Here is an 11,565-nt window from a genome sequence, read left to right as displayed (position 1 = left end):
AAGTTTTGTAAATATCCCTCTGTGTTGTTTTAAGATGTGTGTTACGACCCCCTCCACTCCACTAGGGGTCTATGCCTTTGTGTTCTGCTTGCTGGCTCTTGTTTGTGTTTCAGGTGATCAACCTGATGAGCCACACCTGGACCGTCTACATAAAAGGCCAACACCAACCCTTACTGCCCTCTCACTCTTCTGTTGGACACGTCCGCGTCTTTGTTTCTGCACATTTTCACACACCCATACTAGGACTGCTCAATTAATCGTATTTTAATCGTGATTACGATTATGGCTTGCAACGATTACGAAAACAACGTAATCGAAATAAAACGATTAATTTATTATTATTACTTTTTTTTTTATAATTTTTTTTTTTTGGTTTTTCAGTTGAATTATACTCAAAGTTCAGGGTAATCAGATGTTAAAAACATACTGTTCAGATTTTTTTTCTCCAATAAATTGATGTTTTCAAAGTAAATGGATAATCGTTTTTAATAATTGTGATATCAATTATTGACCCAAATAATCGAGATTATGATTTTTGCCATAACCGAGCAGCCCTAACCCATACACGCGATCATTACTGATAACTGACTTCCACATTTATTAGGTTTCTTTGAAGACCTTTGTTTTTTGCGTTATTGTAAATAAATATGCTTTTGTTACACTTAACTTTCCTGGTCTCCCATCTTTGTTGCAGCCTATGAGCCAGGCCGTAACAAAGATGGGGGACCAGGGTCGTAACATGTGTGTCAGGATGAGTCCCATGTCTTTTTATCTGCATCATGGTCTTCTTACCTTGGAGAAATATCCGACGAGGTGGCAGCCTTTGCTGTCGTTGTGGGTCAGGACGTAGAAGAGGAAGGGCTCCACGTCGTAGTACAGGGTCTTGTGGTCCAGGAACAACTTGGCCAGCAGACACAGGTTCTGACAGTAGATTGTGCTCACGTTCCCATCAACCTGGAAGGCAAGGCAAGTTTCTTTATATAGCACCTTTCAAAACAAGGCAATTCAAAGTGCTTTACAAAAATGAAAGACAATAAGAAACATATTATAAAATGGCTTTTAGAAACACTCATTTAAAAGCAAAGATAATAAAACATGAATAACAAAGGGACATGAAAAAAAGAGTGATCATCAATTAAAAGCAGCGGCAGAAAGTTGAGAGAAAAACACATCAACACAAAGCTTCCTAAATGTATGGGGGTAGATTTGTCTCAATATTATTTGTGTAAATAGAAAAATAATCCGTGTTTAAAGGTAAATGTAAAACACCTTCCACTTAAAAATATGTTCAAATCTTTAAAAAAAAGAAATTGCTAATGTAAAAGTAATTCCAAAAATAATTGTTTTTATCTTTGAATACTAATGAATTTACAAATATACAAAAGCAACTTGTGAATATCCCTCTAACATTTACAACTTTTAATCAGGCATTGTTGATCAAAAATGTGTGGTCTCAATTCTCCGTGAGTCGTCTTTTTACACACAGAGTTTTGAGACAAACCTTCGCCGGTCGGAACCTAAATCTGCTCGCGTCACTCTGTATTTTTCGGAAATAGATATACGGCCAATTAAGAGCACGAGTCCTTAGTCCGCGTTTCATTTGTGTTCAATTGTTTTTCATATTTGAGAGTTTGCAAATATTTGTAATGCATTTGTGGAAGGGGTTTTACATTTACAAATGACACAATTACACACAATTATTTTTCTGTTCACAGAATTAATATTGAGACAATTCTACCCCCATATAAATGACTAGAAGAAACAGGGCTGTCCAGGAGTCCATCTTTAAGCTGCTGTGGACCAAAGTGAGGGAGAATGAAGTAGAAGCTAGTGTCAGGCAGTGAGCTCAGACGTGTCTCTGGAGACCCAGACGATAGAGAGGGAAACAAAGAGCCGTAAAGAGGAAGAGGAAGGAGGAAGGAAGGCTGGCAGGAAGCCAGGTATCCCTGCTCTCTCCTGCAGAAAAACAGGAGACACCTCAACTCTGAATTTAATCTGCCGCTGCACTACGAGAGCCGGAGGAAGAGCTTAACTGAAAATGTCTGATTATTAATTATTCTAATAACATCAGTGACTTTCCCTGGTGGCACTTTAGTTGGTAAGGATGTTAATTAAACACCATTAGGAAATGGACTAATAAACATACTTTATGTTGGAGTAAAGTATTGTCAATTATTAATATATGAATGTGCGTATTAGCCCACAGTCTATTTCTAATGGATAGCCAAATCTACCAATTTTGAAAGTGTAGTGCATATGTAAGTGTAAGCATACTCTATTATAATATCCCCATTCAAATATCTTGGTTTAAGATTAAAGTGGCAGCATATTTTGATAGAATAATATGCCCTGTAAAAATACTGCTCCCACTAAAGTTGAAGATAACCCAATGTGTGTTATTTGAGACTGAAGGGGATGTTGCATTGTTTTTGTTGCTTTCGTTGCAGTTTTATATATATCTTATAATGTAATTTAGGTGAACTTCCTGTTTCATCTGTATGCTTTTATGTTGAAGGCGAGTTAACAAGGCTGACAGGAAGTGGTTGTAGCTTTTGAAAACAACGTGACGGAGAAAGTAATATCTTCTATGTAACGGCGGAGCAAGAGAAGAACGGACTGTATATTTAAATGTTAGCACCCCCCGAAGAGGCTCAAGCTCTTACGTTGGGTCTGGAGTTTGAATAAATTCTGGTTCATCAGTAAAGCCTACGACCATTATTCGGAGGGAAATGCTACAAAAGTACTCTTTTAATATTACACTAAAACCCACTCCATGTAAAACCTTCTGCAAAAATATAAGCAAAGTATTAAAACGCAAATCTTGATGCACAGTGTCACGCAGCGTCCACACGGCAGCGTGCATTGAAGCTTGCCGGTGGGCGTGTCTGAAACTCGACCAACAACCAATCACATGAATCTCCCGCCCCTGACACACAAGCACGCGGTTTGATTGGCTAGAGCTTGTACTGGCATATGATTTGATTGGCTGACGCTTTCGTCCAAGCTTCAAAAGTTGAACTTTTCTCATCTTTTGAAGGGAGCAAAGCGAAGCGACGGAACCACAATGCAGTTCGGCAAAGCGTGACGTCAGCCCATTCAAAGTGAATGGGAAGAAGCTTCAACGCACGCCGCCGTGTGGACGGGCCGTTACACTTAAATATGTGAACATGTATTTAGGTGGTTTTGGTGCTAAATGATACACTGACATACAGTTTGATAAAATATAATTTNCTATAAAAAGTAAACCTAACGACATACCAGATGCCTCTTCCGAGCGCTCACACACACACACACATATTCACACCACACAAACACATTAGTAAACGCAAACACTCAATAACCGCAAACAAAGGGCCCCCTTTGGGAAGTGCTCTTTGTGGCCGACAACCAATACGGACGGACACTGCAATTTCAATGAGGCAGACGCGGCCGAACATTAATACGGCAATGGTTCCCGAAGTTTCAACATTAAATAGTAAGACCTTAACGGCTTTGTTCAAATTATAAGACTTTCGGTTCTGAAACAAAAATTAACTTTAGTCTACTTTTTTGACATTGCCTGGGACCGGTACAATAAATACTAATGAGATGCCGAATGTAAGTAATTACAGTCGGCCTCCTCCCCCCTTGCCGCGACGCCTTCTCCGTCAACGACAGTAGAAGGGAAATGTTCGATTCTTCTTACACCATCAATAGCACCACTCAAACCTTTATTTTTCAAAAGTATTAAGACTTTCCGGTTCTGAAACCAACAAATTTAGTTTGTTTTGTGCGGCTTGGGGCCTTTTTTATCAAAAATACGTTTAGTGCAAATAAAACTTTTCTCGGCAACGCTGAAGGCTGTGACTAAAGCATCTTGCCTCAGGTGTATGATCAGGGCCAGTTTCAATCCCGCAGACCAGCAATCCAAATGAAAATATCTTCCCTCCGTAGTATTTTGATCATTTGCTAATAATCAATCAGATCAATGGATTCCAGAGAAGAGAAAACTTTGAAGGCCTTTTTCTCAAAATGATGACTCGGTGACAGTCATTATATAATGTGACATATTTCGCTTAATATTTGGAGTATAAAAACAATCCTGATACTTAAAATGTGTCTTCGGGTCAATGCGACTGATTTCGATAGAGCAGGTCACATATTGCTTAGTCTGAGGCAACAACCAGGGCTAGAGTAAAAAACAAGGTGCAATTAATGCAGAAGTGACTGCAGGTTACTGCGTTATCATCCTCCATCACTCTTGCACATTATTAGCACATTAGCAGCTAGCAGCTCCTCACCTCGTAAACAGAGACGTCCTCCTTCCTGTAGATCTCGTTGGCGGGGGGGTGGAACCAGCTGCACTTCTTCATGTGCTGGTAGAGGATGCTGCGGCTCTTCATGTAGCGCAGGCAGAACTCACACAGGTACAGCTTCGGTAGTCTGGACAGGGCAGAGGGAAGGGGAAGGAGTGAGTGACAGAAAAGTTGTAAAAAGCTGGAGCCGTCTTCACAATTGTTTATTTTTCATTAGCGACATTTGCAAACTCTGAATCCAGCTTCTCAGATTTGGATATCTGCTGGTTTTCCTAAAACTATTTTATAACAACATTTGCTATTTTTTGCCGGGACAAGGGATTCATTTAATTAAATACAAAATTAGCAGATTATCCAAAATAAAAGTTGTTAAAACATATCACAGCTGTTGTTTTGAAAGTAGCAAATAACATTGTATGGTTTAGTATAAATATGTGTGCACCTAAAAGTGTTGGTAAGATTTTTATTTACTCCTCTTTGAAATAAAAATAAAGAAATGGCTGCACATTTGGTAACAGAGTAAGTCTAATTACATTTAATGTTACATACATAAAAATACACTCAGCAAATCAGAAACACCTCCTCTGCTCTAATGGAGCTTTATCACACTGCTGCTGATGGCTCCGCCTACGAGGACTGAAGTTCATTATGTCTCTGTGTTTCATTACCTGCTGTACTCCTGGGGGTAGGGGGACGAATACCACGTCTGGATTTCAAACTTTCCAAATTCGATGACTGACGGACATCGCATCTGAGGGTCTGGTGGCCCCGTCACCCCCACTTTCTGTTTGGGGGAAGGAAGAGAGGGGAAAAAGGAAAAGGTCAGGTCCAGGTTTTAACCGGAGTGATTGGACAGATTAAAATGAAAGGGCCTCCTGGTTAAGTAGGAGCTTGGGTATCCAATCCAATCAAACTTTATTCATATAGCACATTTAAAAACAACATAAATACATTTAGACAAAACCGATAAGACAAAAATAAACTAATGTAAAAGCATGAGACAATAAAACCATACTTATAGCCGGCACAGACTGAAAACCCTCATACATGATGTAAACACATTTTAAAACACAACAAAATACAAAATACAAAACCCCAATTTAGAAAACACAGATCTGAAATCATCAGTGAAGCGGTGTTTATAATTATGTGAGGTAGAAGCATGCACTGAGGTGCTTCTGCTCCATGTGTTATTGGGTGCAGTTCTCTCTGGAACACCAGAGGGCGCACCCCCTACTCATTTGAAGGGAAATCAAGAATAAACAGTATTATCAGCAAAACACCAGGGAGCAACTGCAACTCTAAAATGACGAGGAAGAATTGTTGAAAAGTGTAAACTTATACAAAACAATAATGGTCGTACTTTTTGGGACACTCCCTAACGAAGATCTAAATATTAATTTGAGTAAGCTATTTGAAACAACAAATGCATTATCACTAAAGGAAGGTTGAAAGGTTTGAAATATATATATATATATCTTTATATGTAGATTACCAAGATCTCCTGTTGTCAAAGTATTTCAAACATCTTTCTGAAATCATTATTTTACTTTATAATGTGAGTTATTTGCAGCCATCATGTTTGTAAAGCCCTTAGTCTCGTTACAAAATATTCTTAAGTTTGCATAAACTCTTGGAAAATGTGTGCCAATCGTTTTTGTGCGGCTTGCAGGCGCTCAAACCTGAGCCACTGCAGTGAGCATTCGAGCTCATACAATGAATTAGTTAACTCAGTAGAGAAAAGCCACTTGCTATGACTTGATGACATGTGACTTGATGACATGTGACTTGATGACATGTGACTTGTCCTATATACTCAATACTGTGGACAATCCCCACAGGAGACATTTGGGGTGAAGTGTCTCAGGGACACAACGACATGCTGACTGCAGTGGGGTTTGAACCTGTGACCCCCGGATCCGAACGCCTATGCACAACCCACTGCGTCACACGCCTTGATGACACTCGGAGAGAGCGGCTACCTGCTAGCGATGGAGCTTTAAGTGGAGCTCAGAGATTCACGAGAGCAGTTTGGAAGTCCCTTCCTGTTTATGATGATTGTGTTCTTCACTCCAAAGCAACTCAACCCGGATACTCACATCTGTCCTTTTCACACATCATTAACGTTTACTACTCCGCATGCATGCAACACTTAAACACCGGTGTGAACATTTCAGTTGGATAGTGTTTTGATATGGCTCCTGTGACGCTGGAAAAACAGCCGGTCAATCTGCTGCCGCTCGAGGAACGTTAATGTAATCTACATCTCCTCTCTGTGACTGCTCTGGCTCTGTTACTCTGTCTTTAGTCAGCTCCATATCATCTCCATCATTACATAACACGTCACTTGTTACATACTCAATACTGTGGACAATCCCCACAGGAGCAATTTGGGGTGAAGTGTCTCAGGGACACAACGACATGCTGACTGCAGTGGGGTTTGAACCTGTGCACCCCTGATCCCAACACCAACGCACAACCCACTGCACCACACGCCTCCTACAGAGGATGTACTCTGACATCAACATCAAGTGTCTGTGCTAAACTAAGACAAGGCAAAGGCTAAGGCTGATCATTTAATCCAATTTCACGTGGAAATTAAAACGTTTGGCTGAAAATAGTGGTGGCGATTTTTGTTTCACAATCACCTGTTTTGTCTTATAAATCACCCTCTCTGCTCAGTCGATTACTGTAATATCTAAAACAAGTAAAATAAATTAATCATATTTCACAGTGTGTGAGTAAATATTCAATTTAATCTTGATTATGATAAGTATGTTTACACTGAGCCTTGCTCTTTCACACACGAGAGTATCACAGGCAGAACGTGGAACTCAAGCAAATTTCCAATATAACCAAATCACTTTATTCCTCTTGTAGTAATGTTGTGGTCCGTCAATCACCCCTAATTATTTGCATGTATTGAACCCCCACCTTTAGCGGTGGATCACACATGGTGGTGGAGCTTCTGATATCATGTTAAATCTGTCAGACGATCTATGGCAAATGAATGTTTTAATAAAATACAATGGTCTCACAGCTCATTGACTTTTCCACCCACAAAGTGCCTTCATCCCACAGAGCTCGTCTAACCTGAACCTTTTAACACCTGGCTGTTGTTGACTCGGACCAAGTTCCTATTAGGCGCATTCACACCGCAGTACTTTTCCCACAAAGGTTCATGAGAACTTAGTTCATCAGAACTTAGTTCATCAGAACTCTTTAGTTCTGATGAACAACTCTTTAGTTCTGATGAACAGATCGCGTTCACACCGGAATAAGTCCCTGGGGGTGGATTAGGCAAATGAAGCCGCTGACGTCACTTCTTCTTCTTCTGCTTTGGGTTTACTGGCAGGCCGCAAACAACTTCACGGCGTATACTGCCGCCCAAAATCCCCGGCCGGAAGTCCCCGGTTGCTGGGGACTGGCTTCAGTAGAAGCTTCTGGGACTCCCAGCAGCTTCTACTGAAGCCTTCCGAGTAAATCGCCAGAACGCCGACACCTCCTCATCTCCCCCTTCCCATGTTTTATTTTGTGTTGCCATAAGTTAATCTCTCTGCGTTTCTGCCCTGGGCTAAGGCTAATGCTAATAATGCTAATAAAATGGTGGCTTCACAACACTTTTTTTGAGTTTTACGGGGCGTGGTTTGCAATCCGCCCAGCCAATCAGAAATATAGCTCTTTTCTCACAAGAGAGCCGCATGAGAGTCCCTGCTCTCTAGCAGGGACGGAAAAGGGGGTAAAAAGGTTCTCATTAACTCATTTTAGTTCCGGCTCTTTTTGGTGTGAACGCGACATTTCGGAACTATATCGGAACTAAAGTGGGAAAAGTACTCCGGTGTGAACGCGGCTATTGACTTTCAGTTCCTCCGATGCACTCAAAAAAAGTCGAGTTGCCAGCCCATAGAGCCCTATTGTGAACCCGCAAATGTTGAGTTAATACGTTTTATGTTAGAAATGTATAGTACTGTTCCCCAGCACATAGAAACGGCCGGATGCCAACTTGCATATATTGGGCTATTTACACGATTAGCATTAATTACCGATATAGCCCTGTGCACCGAGAGTACAAATATGACTACTTCCTGGATCAAACAGCCATTTTTGATCCTGAAAATGGCAGAAATGTATTTAGCATCCTCGATAACCCCCATAACAAATTCAAAATGATCCATATTCAATTAAGTCAGACTGAAGCTCTCCTTTGTGCATCAGTCAATCCTCACAGTAAATACAGAGCTAAATCCCAGATCAAATACACGCTAAAGGGTCATTGGAAATGTTTNATTTGTCTATGTTGATGTTACACACGGAGCTGCTGTGATGCAAGTCAAATTTCAGACTTGATCTGACCATTAAAGTATTATCGTATCGGCTATAATGCCATCCATTTCAATTAACGCAACTAATAAGCGCTTTCACACAAAGTACTTTTCCCAGGAATAGTCCCCGGAACTTTTATTTCCCCGGGACCATCTAGTAAATCGCGTTCACACCGGAATAAGTCCCTGAGGGAGGATTACGCAAATGAAGCCGCTGACGTCACTTCTTCTTCTTCTGCTTTGGGTTTACTGGCAGGCCGCAAACAACTTCACGGCGTATACTTCCACCCAAAGTCCGGGAGCCCCCCGGACTCCGGAACTTCGGGTGGCAGTTAATCGTCACCCGATGTCCCGGGTAAATCGCCAGAACCGCCGACACCTCCTCATCACTCCACCGATCCCACGTTTTCTTTTGTGTTGCCATAAGTTAGTCTCTCTCCATTGGTGCGCTGGCCTAATGCTAATAATGCGGGGAAATAAAAGGGTTTGCAATTCGCCCAGCCAAGAATCAGACATTGGAACCTTTTTCTCCCTAGGAAAGTCCATGCTCTCTAGCAGGCCCTAAAAAGGGGTGAAAAGGTTCCCGGAAAAAAAGATCTTTTTGGTGTGAACGCAACATCCCAGGAACTATCGGAACTATTTCTGGGAAAAGTACTCCGGTGTGAAAGCGCCTAATGCTAATTGTGCTAATTGTCCAACAGTTGCAAGTTAGCATCCGGCAGTTTCTATGTGTTGGGGACCCGTACTATTCATTTCTATCATAAAACCTGTACTGTGTGCACTCAACATTTCCGGGTTCACAATGCTTGCAACTACGCTATAACATAATAATGACATCTATAATATCACGTCTTATGAACCCAGCATGGCTCAGTCAGAGACATTTAATATTCTGCGTCTGTACCTGCAGTGCGAGCTCCTGGATGTGTCTGAACAGTTCAATGTCTTTTTCCGTCAGGTTCTCGTGGCCGGGGAGTTTCTCATCCTCGTCCCGCCAGTCGCTGCCGTCCTGATTGTCTACAGGGATCAAACACAGAGTCAACATTGGTGCTTATCCAGTGAGAAGTTTGAGAGGCAGAATGCTAAAATGTGTAACTTTGAGTGATTGTTGGAGCATTTACACAACAGCTTTCCCTGAGATTAACCCTAATATTTTCATTCTAAATCGGGGGGACTTTGCTAATTTATCAAAAGCAAGACCATCAGACAGATTTGGGGTTTTTTGATATCATAAAGTTTGCCCTCCTGTAGTTAATAGGGTTGTACCAAGTGTATTTCTTTTCATTTGATGCTTCTTTTGAGGTTTTGAGAGAAGTTTTTAAATCTCTGTTGCCATATCTTATGAAGCCATTAAACTAAGAAAATTAAAGTGTATTGCTCAAAATATAAATGTTATTTTATATAGCACATTACAAGTAAAATAAATCATAGATAGCTAATTTTGAGACTTTTAACCACGTAGGCACATTTACTGTATATTCACATCTTGTCGTGGTTTATGTGGCTTTTCACTCATATATAGGCTACAGTAGTTTTGAGTCATCACTTGCATTCACACAGGTTTATAAACCTGCTGAATCACAGACAGAGGGGCCAGAGAAACAGGAAGTGAATGTTCCTGATGCTCTGTCACATGTATCCTCTTCCACGCTGCTCTCCTCAAAGCTCAGCGGAGAGAGAACTGAAGGTGGCCACTTTATCTTACAAAGCTATTTATTTCGATGCATAGGCAACAATTTTCACAGGCAGAAAATGACAAAACAACTGTGCACCATTACTACCCTAGACCTACAATCAGGGGTGGCCGTCTGTTAGGAAAGCAGCTAGCTGACAACCTCTCATAGAGAAATATTGCATGAAAATGCAGTTTTTTGTGTGTGTCATGATTCGGATGGCTCATTATACTTTTAATAATTTATGTCGTGGAAGTTTTTAAGATTTAGAATTTAAAATCTATAGCCAGTTTCATAGTCTCAGGGTTAGGGTTAGGGTGTAATTGTGTTAGTGTACTATTGCAACATTCTTTTTACAGTGTGTTCGTTTATGAATGCCATGTCAAGCACAAAACCTTTATTAATGCAATTTTTGGTCAGTTAAAGGTAGGGTAGGTAAGAATGGAGAAACCAGCTCTAGTGCGCTACTATTTGAAAATACGCAGCCGAAAAAAATCTGCTCAAATTTTCGTGCACTCGAGCCGGTTTCTGAAACTTACCTACCCCACCTTTAAGTAATTTAATGAAAACATCTATTGAAAAATTGTATTCTTTTTTTGTCAAAAAATACACCAAAAATAAACAACATCTTGCATAAAACACAGATTTGTATTGGCAGACTGCAAGTCATCGTGCAGTGGCAGTAAAATGTGTTTTTAGCAGACATGGCCACCAGTCCTCACCTCCTCGATCGTCTCCTTCTCCTTTACGACACGCTTTCTTCCGGATGCGGCACTGCTGTGAATAATCCACCACTTCCTGCCGTGCCTTGCGGCCCTCGGGCGACGGGGTGAAGAACTTCGTGAGGGCGTCGATGAGGCCTTTGGTCTTGTTGTTGAACCGCAGGCTGCCCTGAGACATGTCGTCGTCGTCCCGCATCGAGAACAGCAGCCGGTCGTCTCCGGGGTAACCTTCGCAGGACGAGCTGGAGGACGAGTTCGCCGAGGCCGAGCGCTTCCTCCGGCCGCGCCCGCCGAGCTTCTTAAAGGGCCGGCCCGGTCTGACGAGGAGAGAGAGGGGAAAGTTAGAGACTGAGTTAAAAAAATTGCCCCTCAACAATTTCCCATGTTCATTTAAAGGTCACCTATCATGCTAATTTTAGGCAATAGCATAGGTCTCAGATATATACAAATATATAAAAAACATGTCTATGAAGTGTTTTGCTCAAAATACCAAACAGATCACCCATTCTAGCCATGCCTCATATCCCTCTATTTCACTTCCTGTTTCAAAAGT

At 41.2% G+C, this 11,565-nt stretch overlaps 1 protein-coding gene across 1 annotated transcript in view; it reads right to left on the bottom strand.

Annotated features, from left to right (window-relative positions):
- kat6a (K(lysine) acetyltransferase 6A) overlaps window positions 1-11,296 on the bottom strand; it is a 20,069-nt gene extending 8,773 nt beyond the window's left edge. The window contains exons 1-5 of the mRNA XM_010787207.1: window positions 11,013-11,296; window positions 9,522-9,634; window positions 4,964-5,079; window positions 4,281-4,422; window positions 779-954 (exon numbers count right to left, since the gene is read on the bottom strand). Coding sequence (XP_010785509.1) covers window positions 779-954; window positions 4,281-4,422; window positions 4,964-5,079; window positions 9,522-9,634; window positions 11,013-11,208 — 743 coding nt within the window. The 5' untranslated portion in view covers window positions 11,209-11,296. The remainder of the gene's footprint in view (window positions 1-778; window positions 955-4,280; window positions 4,423-4,963; window positions 5,080-9,521; window positions 9,635-11,012) is intronic.
- Between the last annotated feature and the right edge of the window lie 269 nt (window positions 11,297-11,565).

The sequence above is a fragment of the Notothenia coriiceps genome, unplaced genomic scaffold (assembly GCF_000735185.1).
Source record: "Notothenia coriiceps isolate Sejong01 unplaced genomic scaffold, NC01 NC01_scaffold00001127, whole genome shotgun sequence".
NCBI lineage: Eukaryota > Metazoa > Chordata > Actinopteri > Perciformes > Nototheniidae > Notothenia > Notothenia coriiceps.
The sequence above is the reverse complement of the archived record's forward strand: the minus strand, read 5'-3'. Positions and strand labels throughout refer to the sequence as shown.